The 18,937-nt window shown below is 44.6% G+C and overlaps 1 protein-coding gene across 8 annotated transcripts in view; it reads right to left on the reverse strand.

Annotated features, from left to right (window-relative positions):
- Positions 1-6,857: 6,857 nt before the first annotated feature.
- ZHX1 (zinc fingers and homeoboxes 1) overlaps positions 6,858-18,937 on the reverse strand; it is a 28,943-nt gene continuing 16,863 nt past the window's right edge. For 5 of the 8 annotated variants that reach the window (XM_061373480.1, XM_061373478.1, XM_061373481.1 and 2 more), the window contains 2 exons: positions 14,086-17,460; positions 6,858-7,731 (listed from right to left, as the gene is read on the reverse strand). In XM_061373480.1, coding sequence (XP_061229464.1) covers positions 14,619-17,243 — 2,625 coding nt within the window. In that variant the 5' untranslated portion in view covers positions 17,244-17,460 and the 3' untranslated portion in view covers positions 6,858-7,731; positions 14,086-14,618. Of the gene's footprint in view, positions 7,732-14,056; positions 17,461-18,937 lie in introns of all 8 variants that reach the window. The other 3 variants (XM_061373484.1, XM_061373485.1, XM_061373483.1) reach the window with 3 other exon arrangements.

Here is an 18,937-nt window from a genome sequence, read left to right on the forward strand (position 1 = left end):
GCTTCCTTGGGTGTAATTGGAGCCAGGGGTCAGCCCCGAGCAGCTTGTGGCTCCCCTTCTGGCCTTCACCCCCACTGGATTTAGGAACTGGGTGGGCAGTGGGGCTATAGCACCTCTGTGGATCTGGTGTGTTCAGTCCCAAGTTGCTGTGATGGAAGATCTGGTAACAAACAGCTGAGCCGAAGTGTCCCGTGCTTTAATAAATTAGTCACGTAATTGTAGAGTTATTCTGTGGTATCTTAGCCTGGTGGCTCTGTGGAGCCATTATCTGTTTTGATAATGCTTCCATTTGATTTCAGTTCTGCCCCAGAGCAGAAGAGGAAGCTTGTGAAATCCTGGACCTCCCCAAAGCACTGTGATACAGTAAATGGGGACATGATGAAGTGAAGGCTGATCACAGGGCTTCTTCAAGACATGAGGATTCTCTGGCACATTGCACATCACATGCAATGAGCTCATTAGCAGCACCCAGATGAAGCCAGCCCAGCTTTATGTCCTGTGGTGCACAGTGTGCTGTGTTCTACCTGCACTGCTGTTTCCTCTCCACCTCGCCAGTCTGTCCATCCAATAAAGTTCTTTTTGTCCCATCTAATCACTACGGAGATTTGGAGAAGGTAAGCTGAAAGGTCATCCTTGTACTTCCTTAACCTGTACAATGGACTAATGAACCTGCCTATACCAGAACAGCTTTTGAGGCCAAAGCACTGCTTATCTGGGTAATTTTAAAGGTTTCCTTCTAATAGACATGTAAAATACAGGTTCTAGGTTGGGGGGGGGGGGGGTTATTATTCTAAGTGGATAATGTTCAGAATATCCATCCACACCAGCACAGCTATGACTGGATGCAGCATCAGCCAGCATAAATCCCTGGGAAGAAAACTCAGTTTTGGCAGGTAGATTTGATTGGAAAAATGAAAGGAGATTGAGGTTTGTTTTGCTTTTAAACTTGCTGTTTGGCAAACAAGCCCGCCTGAACACAGGAAACCACTTAACAAGTGAATCTGCAGAGAACGGAGAGTGTGCTCAACACGCCTCAGTCCTCCTAAGTGTCAAGGTACGTGGGAACAGAGCTGCTTGCATGTGCACACCAAACCCATGTGGCTTCCTGCTGCCAACAGACCAGTGTGATGAGCTGTTGCAGGACAGGCAGAGCACACAGGGCTCAGCCTGCAGAGGTTTGGAGGAGCGTCACAGTTACAGCATCTGCACTTCTGCTCACATACACTGAACACACACATTCCTTTCCCCCTCCTCCAGGACTGCTGCTCATGCTGCAGGCACCACTAATGAGCAAAGCACAAAAACCCAGCACGATGATTAAGAACAAACCAAAAAGAAGAAAAAATTAACATGAGTAATCAAAGCAGAATGTGGCCCCAGCTCAGAGTAAAACACAAAGAGCAAGGCACACCCGGGGCAAATCCCAGAGCAACTGCTTGGCTGCCAGCTTGGACTGCAGAGCCCTCCAGGGCTGGGGGTTTCAGTCATGGTTGCCTCAGAGGATCCCAGTGTGGTCTGCAAAGGCTCTGTGTTGCAATGCACAGAATGCCTTTGGTAAATCACTGATAGGAGAGCAGTGATTGTGGAGCACCACACAGGGGCCTAGTAGCTGACTGCATGGTTTCAGTCCTAAATCATAGGCGTTGATATTGCCTCTCTTCTTCCTTCCTCTTTGCCTGGCTCTTTCCTTCCTCTGCCTCTCCTCAAACATTTACAAGGCTCCTTGTGTATTAGTTACAGAAATAAAAAAACGCAACTTTAGGAAATTCCTGTGCCTTGTCAGCATCGGAGATTTGCTCCATTTCTCCCATAAGACCTGAGTCATCAGTGTAGCTGCCAGAATACAGATTCCCACTGTACTTAAGCAAAGCTGCTTGCCGGAGTTTGCACAGCATGATTTGCCATGGTGCCGTTAGCCTTGGCTTCACGCAGGAGAAAACATCTCTGGAAGAGGCAGCTCTGAGGGGGCTCAGGAATGCACAAGCCCTACGAGAGCCTGCGCTGCTGCAGCTGCTCTGTGTAGGCAGCTTTGGGGATAAAAAGCAGCCGTGACGAATCTCTTCCTAAAGGCAGCCAAGGTCTTACTCCACGAGCAGTGTAAACCACGGGCTTGGCACATGAGCATTGGACCAATAAAACAAATGGGCTCCAGCACATTGTGGTCACCAAGCAGGTTCCTGCACATCAGCAAAGCTATTGTAGCTGTTCACACAGTGCTGAGGTGCTGTGACCCAGCTTCAACCTCAGTGAGCAGAAACAGGCTGCATCTTGTAGTCAGGGCGAGCCCACGGAAAGCCTGGGCAGTGAAGACAACTCTAGTGATAGGCAGGAATCTGTCACACTGCCCTATTGCCTGGGCCTTTTGGCCAGGGAAAGAAAATGCAGCGTGGCAGACAGAGCTTGTCTAGATCCCAACATCCCCTCCTCTCCCTGCTTCCCACTCCACTCTGAGGAAAAATTAATTCAGAAGAATTCTCCCCCAGTGCTTCTTTAGTTACTGATGTTATTATTCATATTGTGATAGCCTCCATGGGTCCTCGCCACAGCCAGGCCGCTCTTGTGCCAGAAGAACGCACACCACAAAGGTTTTAGTGACCATCAAGCACACACAGCAGAAACAAGAAACCTCAGTCGGCACTAGGGCCCTATCATGGTAGGCACTACCCACACGCATCAGCTAAGGAATAATGCAGCTCTCACATGGTTTATAGCTTCATTAAAATGTGCTGGAAAGGAACTGCCTTTGGAAGACAGCAAAAGAGAGACTAGCTCCCTGCTCAAAGCAAGAGAGTTGCCTGCAGTGAAGGGGCACTGGGGCCCACAGGCAGCATTCCTCAAAGGATGGGTGGCTCCTGAATCATTAAGCGGGTTCTTGCAGACAGTGTGAAATATTCGTACCTTGAGGGAAGATTAGTTTTTGACAGTCATAACACAGGCTCTTCTCTAAACATGCCCATGGAAAGAGAAGAGCAGCAGCTCTTTATTTGCTGACATTGTCTCCCTGTGTCCTTGTCTCTTGCCTTTTATTTAGATTGCAAGTTCTTTACAGCAGAGACCATCTTTCATCCTCTTTGCACGGTGTCACACATAAGGGGATATTGCCCATGACTAATGTGGGAGGGTAGTACAAATAACATTTCATGGCTAGTGGCATAGAGAGGTTATCAATGCTACTAACTGCAAACAAAACTGCAGTTCAAGCCCTGAGGAGCTCACACGAGCTCCTGTGTATCTTACTATGATGGTCTGAGGTGCAACTGCAGAGCTCAAGAGCAATCCTTAAGCAGTAAGTGCTCACACTGAGGGCAGCAAGACTGACCCCCCTGAGCCAAAGCTCCCAGAAGTTACTGACCCACATTTCAGAAGGAGAATACTGTCTCAAGCTCAGTACATCTTTAAAGAAGCGTTGGCAGGATCAGATGAACTTCCATCCATCTCAAGCAAGCTGAGAAACTAGTTTAGGCAAATGTGACTGCAGGAAGCTACATCCAGATCTGTCCTTGAGGAAAGCAGAACCAGGTCTGAGTTAAGGGAAATGCAGGAACTAAAATGACTCCTTATCCCTGAAGGGGAAAAGTGCTCCAGCATCCTCACACACTGTGGAAGAGACTACCTTGAAACCAGGGCAGTATTAACAGAAAGCACAGAGGCCAGCGGCTGAGAAGAAAGGCACCAGGCAAGACCCAACAAAAATGAGTGGGGATGGGCCATGCATCGTGGCAATCAAAGTAAGAAATGTCTGTTGTTACCGGAAGCCAAAAGCTTTTTAGGGGTCCTTAGGACAATCAGGAGAAGACACATCCCCCAGGAGGTGGTTCATTGCCTGCTCAACTTTTCAAACCCCTGGCAAGCGATATTAATTAGGGCATAATCCTCCCCCCTTAGGCCTCACAAAACCCAATAAAGTCGTTATCGCCAAAAGGGAGCACTACCCACAGATGTGTTCAGCTATTAATGAGGTTTGCAACTATTTTCTGTCTGATAAGATAAATGATGAATACAATGAGCACGCCCTTGGGTTTGACCACAGTGCTGCTGAGAAAAGGCAGGCAGCTTTGTGGAAAGGCAGGAGGAAGATCAGGTACCAGGGAGAATCCTACAGCAGTGATACATATCCCTGTAAGCCTGCACAATTCCAGCCCCGACGTGGATCACATACCTGAACTGCTTCACTCAGCCATGCAGTACAAGCACTGAGGCTGTACCTTGATGATGGTGGATACAAGCTGGATGTGGAAGTCATGGCAAAGGGCTGTACTGCTCTAACTGGGAAAACACCCAACAGACTCGCTGTGGGGCGCAGTGAAGTTCGTATGCTTCCCTCAGTGTCCCTATTCTCTGTTTTATCTATCCTCCTGAAAACTCATTAACTTCCCTTGGCCACAGTCACGCTTGTTGCTTAATTGTTACCCGTGATGAAACCAAGCTGTGGAGACCACAGCACATTTATTGCCTCTCTTGGTTAAAACTTCAGTACTGCAGTTTTCAGAACTAACAATGGTGCTAACTCCTCTAGGACACCATTTAAGCAGCCCTGGCTGCTGTAGACCTCTATGGTAATAACATCTATTAAACTGAGCTGAGCTCCTGTAACACTGCGCTCTTGCAGGAGCACAGAGAAACAAAACTAAAGAATCAGAAAAAAAATATGCTATGTTGAAGGAATTGACCTTGGGACTGCCCTGGACTGACCCTCACGACTCATGGGCTTTTCCAGTCCCGCTCTCCTTTTCCATACGGAGAAGCTGCCTCCAGAAGGGAACCAACCAAACTGTTGATTCTCCAGTGCCTCGTTTCCCATGCAACTCTTGCACGGCTGGAAAGGGCCAGTGGAAACTGCTAATAAATATAGCTTCTAGGGATTCATATTTGCCTTGTACAAGCATCAGTGCCCGCAGAAAGCACGAGGGAAAGCGCCTCTCAATGAACAAATGCAAACAAACACAGAAATCAAGAGCGGACTTTGCCCACAATTGCTCCCGTCCCCAAATCATTGCAAGTGAAATGGATTTAGAGCAAAGAACACTGTAAAACATATGTCAGTGATGCAGTTTTTAACTCTGTGGTGGCACTAAGGAAAACTATGAGCCACCTCCATCACACATTGTGGGTGCTGGGGGTGATGCTTGTACAGAAACCCTTGCAGCAGGACTTCACCTGAGGCTCTGGCTGGCTGCTGGGAAGGACTGAGAGCAGCTACAATTGCAGTATTATTTGTACTGTCTCCTTCAGTTCAGAACACACCATTATGAGAGGCTGTTCTGCGGGCCCTATTCCATGGGAGTCCCTTAAGACAGGCTGCACTGCAATTACGTTTTTTCCTATTTGGCTTTCATTTAGGAAAACTGAAAATCACTGAGAATTGCTGCCAGCACTGACCTTTATTTTCACCCAAAGACACAAATTAACTAGGTGTGACACACGCTTTCATTCCCCTTTTCCCTCATCTTTCTTCTACCAAATAAATACTTTAAGTTAACGAACATCAGCTCAGCGCTGAGCCTGTAAAGAAACACACATGGGAGATGAATTAGTCACAATGCTCATAGTTCAACATGATAGTGGTGGAAACATATAAATATATTCAAAGGTTTTCTTTTACAGCATTTGAAGTGCAACAAGTCATTGAACAACCAAAACTGTCAGAATCCACCCTCCGACAGGCTGAAGACCACCACCAGCAGTATTCCAAAGCAATGCCGAGTCCACAGGGAGCAGCTGAACATCATTCTAGAGGAGATGCTCTGGTGTAAAGGGAAAAATAAGGCAGTGCGCAAAGTGACTCGGTATTTTAAATTCTTAAATACAGTAGTTGTCAGTATTGTAATGAAAACAAATGGAAGAGGGAAGGGGCTGGGAAGAGGAGGCTGGGAGAGGGGAAACAACCCACAAGGCCAGCTGGTCCCTCGTGAAAATACCGACTGAATTGCAGCATTTTGGAATCACTGCTAACACTGTAAACAAAAAAGGGAACTGCTTAAAAAAGGTGACTGCGTGCATAATCCAGGGCTTTCCGTAACTCCCTCATTAGCTGACGGATTCTTGAATAAGCATTCCTTCTCTCCCTCCCCCTTTTCTCACTGAACCAAGTAAAACTATTTGGCCAGCCCCCAATCTGTACAGAGGACTGGCGCTCATATCCAGGCCTGTGCGTAGGTCACTCCTTCAGCCAGGGATGTGATTTTTCGGGACTGATGTAAACTACAGCACAGGAGTGATTTTATCGCCATAAACACCTTGTTTTCAGGTGGGGATAGGTCTGGAGGCACAATGCCTGAGGGGAAGACTGGATCTTGAGCCCCTCCTGTTGCAGCACAACAGTTGAAGCAGTCAGTGTGATGGGTCACCCTGATTCAGGACAGCAGGGAGCTTGTGTGAGTGACAGCAAGTCTGGCTCGCCAGAGGGACGCAGAGCTCACCAGAAAGTGCTCATCTCGGAGTCTTCTCCTCTGAGGAGAAGGCACGTGTTAAAAGCAACCACACAGCATAATGTCCCCCTGACAGGGCTGAAATGGAGAGCTGGTTCCCACTCACCGCTACCCTTCCCACCCCGAGTACTTTAAATGCAACAATAAAGAGCATCTGCCTTAATGGGAATAACCACGTGAGCGTCCCTGGCCTGCTGACGTGGCACAACAGTGCAGCAACAAGCAGCTGTACTGACACGCACGTGAAGCTGACCTCACGCTGGCTGCTCAGCCAAAAGCCAGTTCTCCAAATTCAACACATCTGAGGAATCGGTGAGATTCAGTTTTGTGTAACAGGGACAAAAAAAGGCATTTGATCAGACGTGGTTTGTGCCAGTTTCATACAGACACGTTGCTGGTTTCCACACCACCTCTTAAACCCACACGCGCTCAGTAAGGAGACATTTATTCTATTACTTCTGTTTTCAGATTTTTGGTACAAAGTTTATTTTCAGCAGTTCCCACATGATCCTTTTCTTCTCCCAGCGTCTTCCAGGATTTTCTTCTCTCTGATTTATTCTCTTTATCTGTTGAAGCAAAAGCAGTAATTGCTACAGAAAGCAATAATGGAAATACTACAAATATCTTACAGCAGCATCCATCGTCTCTTTGCCTCAAAAAACATAACAAAAATAAATCCAAAGACAAGATCCGTAGTGCCACCAAGGCTTACGGGGGTAACATCCAGAAGTATGCTGCGTTCCCATACAGGAGTTGTACAAGTCCAGCACAACTTCCCAAGTTTGTGCAGAGCCTGATAAATAAGACACGGAAAATATCAGTTACATTATATACTGTTTCTAAGAACTTTTACTCTGTAAAATGTTTGGTCACTCAAAGCTATAAGCTTAATCACATATCAAAGAACACAGGCAGTAAAGCCCATCTTACTAGAACATATAGTATTAGGCCAAACAAAATATAAGAGGACAAAATCTAGTGGTCACTGAAGCCTCTTCAAAAAAGGTCTAAACCAGACTGTTTCCATCGTGTATCAGAATAAAAACGTACTGTATTAAAATCTGATTTTTTTGTGTGTTTTTTACAAGCTGTCTTCTAATCAGTCTTCTATTTACAGTGCAGAACTTCTGCCAACTGCAGTAGTTTAACTTTGGCACAACACTAAGTTCCAATCCTTTTGAGTATTCAAGTCCTGTGTGTGTCCAAAAATGTTCTTGGTTTCACGAAAGATTAGGCCCATTCACAGTTAACCAGTTCTCTTGAACTCTTTCAAGAATTGCTTCCCCTTCACCACGCTGGGCAGCTACAAAGGAAAGACACTGTAAGCTATTGCATCATTCAAAAGAAACTCTTCATTCTCAACAGTGACAGTATTGTTGCTTCCTTTAACATCACAGACACCAGACAGATCACACAGACGGCTACACTCTGGACACCTTCTATAAGCCTTGCTGGTCGTTAGTGAATCGTCTTCCTCATACTTCAAATACGTAACAATGCATTGACTTGATGTCATTTCACATGTCAAACAGGACATTTAAATATATTGCAATATACTGTAGAAAGTTGCAAAGCGCCATCATTTCTGTAAACGAGACCGACACCTGTAACTCTCCTGTGCACATGAAGAGCAGTACCCAGTGCTACGTTTCCTATACAATATAAAGCCTTCCCGGGTAGGGCGACTCATTTTAGTGCATTTCTGTACAGACTGTAAGCACACAAGCAGAGACCCAACTATGCAAAACTAGGAACACTTCTGTGAGCTGGAACTGGCGGTGGGGGGAACATTTCAAAATCATAATGGAGCTCTTGTGGTTGATCATTTCGCATCACAGATGAAGAATCTCCCATCATTCCAGCAGATTCCTTAGGGACAGTTTCGTGGTAGGTATCTAGTACTGAATAAGCATAAGGAAATACTTTCATCAACTGTGACACAAGTAGTATGTGTCTTAACACATTCCAAGTTATGCACAGTCCAATGTTTATATAGTAACCTTATCTCCGTAATACTTGAGAAACCCCAAATCATTTTTATGCCACAGTATTATAACCAAGGACCAGTTATTTTATCCACCACCTTAGTGCTACCTGCTCTAGAATAAAAGAAAAAAAACAAAGGCAAATAAAGCAAACCAAAAGGCCTCACACTTCCCAACGAGTGCCAAGTTGGAAGCAGAGGTAAGTACCATTGCAAACCACACCACCAAAGTCAGTGCTGTGATCCAGCCAGGTGAAGGTCCATCTCACCCAGTTTCAGCTGTCTGTAGCATCACTGTCCTCAAGCCACGTGTCACACACACTCAGAGGGGCTGAGGGTGCAGACACGTGGGGTGGGCAGCCCTGCATTCGCTGGGTATGCTGACAAGGGGTGTCTTGCTCAAATGCAGACATCAATATGCGATCAGACAAATCCTACCTTAACTCTTGAGAAGTGCTGCAGGATCCTCAGTTACCACTCTACATCTTACAATGTTGTCTAAGTGGGTTTTGCAATGACTGGAAAAGTGCAGATGCTCTTCGCTACAGAAGGAGAAAAACCCCCAAGCGCTCCAACCATTAAACTTGAAAACACTGGTTATAACCCACCTGTACTTTGGAACATCCCTTCGTTAAATGTGAGAATTGTTTCTGCACAGAAATCTGAGCTCTGGAGTGGGTGTAAGAATCTGCTGAGGGGATTTTTCACTTTCTGTTACAACCTTCATTTTAAAATCTTTTCCTATGTAATTTTAACATATCAGCAAACCTCAAGTAGCTTGAGTGATAAGCTTGTGTCAAGCTGCCTGGTAAATCTACTTATCCTAGGATATCACAGGCTTGATACAGGTTTAGGCCAGCACTGTTAAGTGCAGGGAACCAAGCCCTCTATTAGCCCTTCCCACCTTTAATTTACACACTTATCCCAAGTATTATGGCCAACTCTCAACAATTTTACTGCTTTCTGATCATCGACACTCTCTTTCCATTACTACTGAACGCAGGCAAAATTATTTTCCAAGAAAAATAAATTAAATCAAAGAAAGTAGCTATATTTCATTGCACTCCACTTCTGTGCATTCAGGTTAGGGCAGTGATATTTAATATTACAGAAGCTTAAACATTATCTTCTCTCCTTGGGAGATATGAATATAGACAGATACGGGTCTCTGGTGGAGGACACAAATCAACACTATCCTATTTACAGAAGCAAATACTGACATCCAGCCTGAATACACAGTACTCCATTAAGTGCAAAGAGAAAACGCCCCCCAACCTTTAAGTACAGCTTGGTTACTCAGCAGCCAGAGACCAGATGTCAGATTTAACTGCTGTGTTCTCGTTTCAAAAGGAAACGGAGGAGGAAGAGGAGAGTGAATGCATCTTTGGGCTTTTTGGCCTATGGGGGCTGCGTAAGGCCATGAATCACTTTGTCTGGGCTCCAGAAATGCTTTCTCTGCTCTGCAGAGGACAAGGGAATGCATTTGCCTGCCTCAAGAGTTCCTTGGTGAGCAGGAAGAAAATGGGCTTTTGCCTAAAGTCAGCAATCATGTGCAGGCATTGCACGAGTTTCCTTCCCAATAATCAAAGTTACAGCCAGATCCCACACTGCATATAATGTCATGAAAAAGCAGGTTTGAAAATGATCCTGGGCGAGGTTAAAAAAGGGAATGGCCTCATTTACTAGAGTGTATTAGAGATAATCCACTAAATTCTAATCATGAGGTCTTAGGTATCTTTCCTCTGCATTCAAAACAAAGCAGAGATTTCTGTGTGCTCAAAATGAGTGAGTGCAATACTTTACTCGTTCTGTCAGGACAGCAAGAGAAAAACTTGCTTTGCTTATCAGCTTCTAGGTAAGTGAATTCTGCAGGGCAAGCAAAAATCAGAGCCTTCAAGTTCAGCATTTTCCCTTCTTCCCTCTTCTTACAAGCCAGCACTCTGTTACTTCCTTCAAACCTCCAGGGAGGAATAGGTCTGACCTTCTTTCTACAACAAACACTAACCTTGGGGTCACTCAGAGGCTGAGACTGGGAAGAGAGCACTATGTAAGATGGAACCGTGCTCTTTCGTTGTGCTCAGAAGCAAGAGCAAAACATGGCATGAAGCAGCACAATACACTAAAGGTGGGATGCCTCACCCGGTTTAACACTGCTTGCCTCCTTTTAGCCCTCCCTCTCCATTCTGGCACAGGATCCTGTTTATTCTCCCTTTAGCTGAATTCCAGAGACATCAGTTAACTAGAATCATCAGATCAGGTACTCCTGACAGAAACAGCAGGTGAAGAGGAAAGGTCTACCTTAGCTCTAAAGAAAGCGCTGAAACTGCTCCCAAGGAAGACTGAGAAGCCAGCTACCTAGAGGTGAGATCTGAACAAGATCAGAGTTTCTTTACCTCAGTGTCAATGACAGTCACTGAAACCTGGCTCATAACCAGCTCAAACCCAAGAGGTGAAGCTGCAGAGAAATACGGAAGCCAGAATACACAGTTCTTCACCCCACAGGGAAATCAACAAAACCCTGCATGGACACCCATCGCAGGGTAGATGGACTTTCTTGACCCTTACGTCCCCACTGTCAACATAGCTCAGTCCAAGTGACTTCCAAGCATCTTGCAGGTGTGTGTAAGCTATAAGAGGGAGCTGTGCTGCAGAGGTGCACTGCCAGTGAGCACTGAGATGCTCACATTCATCACCCACTGAGACGCTTGCTGACGTGCTTAAATTGAGGAAGTTTCCTGCGTGTTAACTGGGAGGATGTAAAGGTGCCTTATCCTACTCCCAGGTGATCTCTGTTTCTCTTGGGTGACTACACAGTGTGCCCTGAGTACCTAGGTAAGAAGCACAGCAGCCTAAGGTTGGCTACACCACTGCTACCAGAAGCTTTGAGTTCCCACCACCCACAGCTACAAGTCCCAGATAAAATACACCAGCATGTTGACAGCTTTCCAATGCTTCTCCTGTCAGTCCTCATACGAGAAGCCTCCAGAAGGAATTTCACTCCCTCCCAGTATGCAGTGCAAATATACACATGCTGTAAACACAAACTGGTAATCAATGGACTCTGTTTGTTCAAACAGAAATAACAGACAGATTATGAGCAATAACGAATGCATGCAAGTGCTGCCTTCAGGCTGAGCCCACCCAGATTTTTCTCATCCTTGGCACAACTGAAAGGCTTAACATGTGCATGTAGCCCAAAGGAAACGTGGTAACTCTGCATCTCCCATTAGCCAACCCACAGCACATGGTTACATTTCAATTTTACTTTCTGCACAGACAATGTTCCTCAGTGGGCTGTAAATACCATTAGAGCCAGTGGAATACATGGAACTGTAATACTTATAACTGAGAATCTGGCCTGGTATACATCAGCCACCATCTCTGACCGTTCCACTGACAGAATATGTCCAATCCAACTATATTTAGTCTGATAAACAATGTATTTCCTCTTCCTGTGTTTTTCAGACCAGATGTGCTAAGGCCTGCCATTGTAGCTGAGTGTTACTGAACAGAACACTGCCAAAATGGAAGATTTCCCAGTTTGATCGTATAATTAACTTGGATCTTGATCTTTTCCCATCTTGTAAAGAAGGTCAGATTTAATGTAACCTAAATGCAGTTCTCTGCTAACAAAAACATGAGCTCTTTATTTAGACAGGTTGCTTGGGTGAGGGTTTTCTGTTTGGTTTTTTATGAATAATATTAATTCTGGGTCAATCTTATGCATTCAGGCAACTGCAGACTGCTCGCTAGAGGCATATTCCCAAGGATTTTAAGAATTTGCTTTAATATTTTTGGAAACTTAAAAATAGCATCTCCTTCCCTACTAGCTTTGTCCTTTCCCACTCAGCAAGCACCGTATTCCCAGTGGACAATGTTTCTTCTATCTGCTGGCATCTACAACAGCCTCATCCATACCATTACCAGCCAAACAAGAGTATGTCCCAACCACACGTAACAGCCAAAGCTGAAAAGGCCAGATCCTGATCTATCCACCACCACCTCACATCCAGAGCCATAAACACTCTAGTGAAATAAGCTGACAACACAGTTTTGCTTTTCCCCCACTCACAAGTTAAACTGAGGGCTTCTGAGCTATCCCTCCCTAGCACCATGGCTCCTTTGTGCCTCACCAATTTCAATCACGGAAGCCAGGGATTAGTTTCACATAGAATTCACCTCACACACCAACAGCCATGGCCCTTTTATTTCCAGCACTCTCTAAAGCTCACCCTGGTAAAATGGCTTTCATACAGAACATCCTCCTGCAACTCTAGCAGCCTGTTCAATCTGGGAGCAGAAAGGCAGCTAAAGCAACCACAGAAGAAGGCGAACCCAGGAGGTTAACAGTATTCTTTGTTGGACATTATTCCCTTTGTTGCTTTGACCTGGGTTTCACCCACATTCATGTAGGAAAATGAGATCTAACATGGACTCCTCTGCTTCAGAAAATCATGACTAAAATGACTTTCTTGGTCCTTTGACTGTTACCCCAGGGAAAAAGACAGAATAATCCTAGAATCAGTTCCTGGAGATGTGGAATCACTGGGACACGTTTTCCCGACACTAATTTCTCTTAGGTCATCACATGCAGAAGCCTACAGAGAAGATGCTGACAGGTGAGCAAAAGGACATTGCAAGCATCCTTTCCATTAGTGCAGTGTAAAAGCAGACAATGCTGGTGACAACAGCACCAGTTCATCATCTTTTGACATCTAAATAGAAAGCAACTTACCCCTAAAAAATGCAGACAGACAGTAGCAAGAACACAACCTACTCTTCCTCAATGCACCAGTTCTATGGAATGCCATCTATCTGCCCAAACTAACTTCTGTGAATTTGGCCTGGTTTTAAGTTGCTAATTCAAAATCTACGACACCTTCAATGTCTTGAGACAAAATGGCAAAATGGCCTTCCCCCCCCCATTTTAAAGACACTTATTCAAGATGTGGATGTTTCACATCAGATTAAACTACTTCTGCAGTTCAGTTCAGGCAGATCAAACCTCCTGTAGGAGTTAAGTGCGTTCACCCAGCAGCCCTAAGAACAACCAGCATAGCGGCGAGCTCAATCCATCAGGATGAATTTAAGTTAAACTTGCACACATGTCATTCAGCTGGGCTATCGCTGAGGAACAATTAACCACTGGCGTGTTTATCATTCCTAAGCATCTAAAAGCCATATAACTTCATTTTGTCTGAGAATTAAACATCATGTCATCGCCACAACTTACTTTAAAACCTTTCTTAACAGCACCCAAAGACACTTTGCATCTCTGTATCTCTGTATTCTTACAACCCCCATAAGCAACTCTGAATGCCTTTCAGGCAGTTTCGACCTCACATTTACCTTCAAATTCAGTGTAAGATTTCAGGAATTACTTTTTTTAGCTAGAAATATACATACTTTTCTTACCAACAAAGGAAAGAATGCACAAGCTAAAAATGAATGGTACTATCAACTGCATCAAGTCTGTCAGGCATTTAAATTAAATTGGTGTAGGATACACGGATTAAATGTAACGAAAAGCATCTTCTAGCATTAGACTCATTCAGTTAGCTCATAATTATCAACAAGTAGCATTTCAGCACAAGTTCTGTAAACCCAAAACACTCTGAAGATACACAAAAGGTGCCAAGATCACCTCATTTTCTTAAACCAAGCCATCCTCACCCCTAGGTTCATTGATTCCTTTGTCACACTTTTCCCCTTCTCTTTTGTTTTGAACTCTTTCCTTAAGAAATAAACCCAGGCCTTGAAACCTTTCAGGTGAAGCGATGTTTGCAAAAAGCCATCTTAGGTTTTCGTATGTTCCTCCTTCATGAGCAATGTTCTCCTACAGCAACAAAAAAATGAGTCTGTGGTGGTTCTGGAATTAAACAACATAAGGCAATTAAATATTGAGAAGCAGTCAGGTGAATGATGAACATGAACCTTCCCATCAGTAACGTGGAAGAGGAGGAGCTGAACTGGATCCAATTTGTAATCCCATGTCCTAGGCTAGGCCTCAGGATGTCCACCTCTTGTAGTAAGGAAGCAAATAGTTGTTGCCTGCTTGCAGGTTGCATCTTGCCCAGGTTCTTTTAGGCGGAAGAAAGATGCTAAGCAGGTGCTTGCTAAACTGAAGGCCATGAAGAAATCATTTGGCTCTTCACCATAACATCAAACCCATTAATAGGTTTTGGCCCCAAATCCCAAATTGCTCATCAATCTGACTTTGAAAGTTTACGCTTAACATGTCGGGGGGGTTCCCAAGTATCACTATCATCAGTTTCTTCCTCATCCTCCTGCTCTTCCAACATTTCATCTTCTTCCTCATTCTCATCAAACAGCTCTATTCCAAGTTCTAATCTTCTCTGCCTCTCTGCAAACCACTCTCTGACCTGCTCATATCCCATGTGAGATTTGGCTACCAGTTCATCAAGGTCTTGCTCATTAAGGAACTTGTGCTTCATGTAGTAGTCCTTCAGGATTGCTGTTCCAGTTTTGAACTTTATGACAGACACACCTCTGTCCCAGCAATTTAACCTCTTGCTTCCCCGAGGCCTCCCCCGAGGCCTGCCTCTCCCCCTCCCTTTTGGTCTTCCTCTCCCTCTCTTCCTTGCAAAGCCTTGGCCATTCAGGCTGTTTGCATTGGCGCTCTGGTAATAATAATACCATTTCAATCCACCATTTTTCCAGGCGTAGCGAGTATCTCCAAACCAGCTCACAATTTCTGATCTTGGGAGTCCAGTTTCTTCTGCCAGCTTGTTGTATTCCTGTGGAGATGGCCACTGAGTACGGACAAAGGAACTTTTGAGCATGTGCAACTGCTCTGGTGATTTTTTGCCTATTTTGCTTGAAGTGGAACACCCTGATTTTGCTCCCGCTGCTCCATCTCCCACAGATGTTTCTCCAGCCTCTTCTTTTGAGCTGCCAGCATTGCTCTCATTCAAGTCAGCTCCTTCTTCCTTCAAGACCTTTGATTTCCTTTTCTCTATAAACCAGGCATCAATCTCTCTCCTGGTGAGTTTGGTTTGGGCTCTTAACCTATTCATCTCCTCATCAGTAAGGATGGGGTTATTAAGAAAACTTGCTTGGAGGACTTGCAGCTGCTCAGTGGTCTTCTCTTTGAATTTCTGTGGGGTGAAATCAGGGAAAGCACTCCAGGATGACTTGTTTTGTGGAGTGGCTCCCGTTGGGGACTCGTTCATTTCATCGCTTGAATCAATAACAATGGTGGCACATGAATCACTGTTGAGATGCATCCCATGATTATTCTTGGAGTTTCTCTGATTGTAGCGCGTATCACTGAACCACTTTTTGATCTCTCCTTTAGTCAGGCCCGTTATTTTCATAAGCCTAACGATTTCTGAATCTTGAGGAAACTGATTTTTAAGGTAGCTGACTTTCAGTTCTGCCAGCTGCTCCTTAGTCTTCTTTGCTCGGATGCCAAAGGAGTCAGGATTCATCAGGGCAGATTCATTTTTGATAGGCTGAGGGGCTGGAACAGCCGCTACTTGTTTGGTTTCTGCAATAGGCTGAGCAGTGTGAATCTGACTCTTCTGTAACTGTGTTTGATTTGGGACTCCCGCTACAGTCAAAGCTATTGGGGCTGTTACTGGTAACGTGTTTGCACCTGCAACTTGAGTGAGAACTAGTCCTGGCTGACCAACTATTTGGCATGTCTGTAAAATTGAAGGTAAACCATTGCTAGCGGCGGAAATGTGTGCTGGAATAACAGTAATTGTCTGTGGCACAGTATGCACTGTGCCATTAAATTGTTTCCTCCTTGCTTCCTCCACTTCCTCTGGCGTCCAGCTCACACCATGCTTCAGACGCTGGGCAGAAAACCATATTTTAATCTGTTCCTCTGTGTACTTAGCTTGAGTGGAAAGAACAGTGATTTCCGACATGGTTGGATATGGGAATTTGTTGTAGGTGTTAAGCAAAAGAGGGTTGTTATCCAAAGCAGTATTATAGGCTGGAATGCTATTTACAGGTATTAGGACTTTTGGAATCAGGTTTGAGTTCTGTGGAGCTGTGACAGCTGTTATGACCTGTGCCACCCCAGGCTGAAGCACTGGTGCTGGAGTCACCACCGCACTGGCCACGTCTGCTGCACTGCCAACAACCGAATGGCTTGCTTTTGACTCAGAAACTGCCGGTGGTGGGTTTTCCACCACTTCTTCAGAGTTTGGCTCATTTTCAGTTCCCTTTTCTTCACCAGCAATGTCATCAGCTACACTGTGGAAAACAGCGATACGTTTAGTCTCTGTTTTGTTTTTCATCATTTTCATAATAGGAGTTTTGCTAATTGAGATCCCCGATGAGGGGACCTCAGCAGAGTCAGCCTGTTCCGTGTTTTCTTCCCTAACAAAACTCCCATCGAAAGTGAGATCGTTTACTGTTTGTTCAAAGATTGTCTGATTATTACGTTTCACCATGGTCAATTTAAAATTCTCCTCTCCAGGGTGGTACTTTAAATTATGTTCCGAGAGAGCATCGTATCTTTTGGTAAGGAAATTGCATTCTACACAAACGTAGGATGAATTTAATACTACGTTGGGATGTTCTGAATCCACATGAAAAGTAAACATATTGAGATCTGGAGTCTGAAAAGTACAGTATTTACACTCGTAACCACCTTCGACTTTACTTGTATTTTTCTGATTGTCTGAATCCCCACACTCATGGGCATCCTCATCACTCGTTACGCTCTCTGCTGTCGGGTTATCTGCTGGCGTGAGTACAGGTGGTCCTTCCTCCATGTCTGATACCATTTCTAGGTCCGGATCCTGCTCGTTGGCTAAGACCATGCACGGTGTTGTTGACTTCCTTTTACTTGCCATGCCTGTTATGTGAAAATGATGCTGACTGCTTAGATATGGACTTAGCTTCAAGCTCTTCCTGATTAATAATAATGGCTTCTGGTACTTCAAGTCAGTTCTTGTAAAGTCTCAACATTTCTCCCATTAGCAGCTTTCCTTTTGTAGTGCAATCAGATTAAAAATTGATAGTTGAGGATGAGATGTTGAGACACACTGTTTTAAAGTCCACATCCACCACCTGCAGCAAAGAAGAGACAGTGGAATTAGTTCAATTTAAAGAGTAGCTTCTATTCTGCTACATATTACAGCTTAAGAGAATTCAGTCCTTTGGGTTCAGCCTGCCACCGTTCATCCCCTGAAACCCAGCAGACCCCTTCCAAGAAGATATACTCAAAGCTGAATTAAGAAAGGCAAAATCCAATCCACTTATCACAGCCTGAAATTTGTTTTAATTCATGTCAATGCAGTGAAAGGCATAAACACAGAATGGTGTAAATCAGATGATTTTCTGACCACTTCACTTTCTTCAGAAGCCCTTTGTTTTGGCACAATGCTGAGGTCAGTTGTCCTGTGCGATTTCTGCAGTCTCGGCTGTGAACTGCTTTGCCTAAGTTACGACTTCTCTCCACTGCTTTGTGAGCTCAAGTCCTTCCTATCACAAACTCAACCCCAGTATGACACCTCTGCTACTAAGTCTGTCATGTCTTCCATGTCAGAGGCTAGGAAGGGTCCTAGAAAAGGCAGGTTTAGAGTGTTCTTCTATTGCCTTATACACACAAGGATGATCATATGCAGGGCTTTTCTCCCAAGTCTGAAAACAGGCAAAACAATGCCTTTTTAACAGACAAAAGATGACTATCCTTTCTTCCTAGCTCCCCAAACGTCATTCTCCAGTTGAAGACCAATCCCAAGCCAATCAAATCTGATTGCTCGCACATGGCAATTAACTGAAATCTGTTTTCATGCTTCTATGCATTAACAAGGACATTGACTGATTGTGTGAACCCTGCCAGACAGAAAAAGCATCAAAGAGGGCTATAACAAGCAGGAGCCACACAAATTTATGTAAATAATTTTAGGAAAACTAAAGTACCACCAAACAGAGCTGAGGCCTGTGGAAATTCAGAGAATAAATGTAATCTCAAAGAGCAGGGACTGGAGTGAATTTTATCCCACAGGGACCACAACTCATCTGCTGGACTTGATGCCTAAAATTCTGCAGAGGGTTATAAACTCTGATCATCTTCCTCTCAGAATAAAATCAGGCACTGATTTCTCATACCAGAAATCCCATCGGCACATGCATTTTTAGACAGTGGAACATCAGCGACTTGCCAAAGTGAGGGCACTCTCAAGTACAAGGGGAACACTCAGTAGATGATTCAGAAGGTTTAGAAAGGGAACAGCATGTAAAAGGTTAAAAACAGAAGGCAAGCTTTGTTTATGACAAAGTCTTAAAGGAAAAAGAACAGTGTAAAAGGAAGAAAGGCAGTTAGGAGGAATGGGAAGAAGGGGGAGAAAACCAACTTACTTTTCACTGTACAGCCTTCCTTGAGTATGGGGTAGGAAGGAAAAGAAGTAATTCTTAGCTACACATTTTTTCCTCTGGCAAAAGACAGAAGTGCTCATCTCTAGCTGTCACCCAGTGCTGCTCCACAAGCTGTCTTGGAAACACTGTGCCTCACCTTACTTTGTTGGAGGAATCCTCCCCAAAT

Source organism: Neopsephotus bourkii, unplaced genomic scaffold (genome assembly GCF_033783945.1).
Source record: "Neopsephotus bourkii isolate Nb327-2 ecotype Australia unplaced genomic scaffold, CSIRO-AGI_Nbou_v1 NB_1630, whole genome shotgun sequence".
NCBI lineage: Eukaryota > Metazoa > Chordata > Aves > Psittaciformes > Psittacidae > Neopsephotus > Neopsephotus bourkii.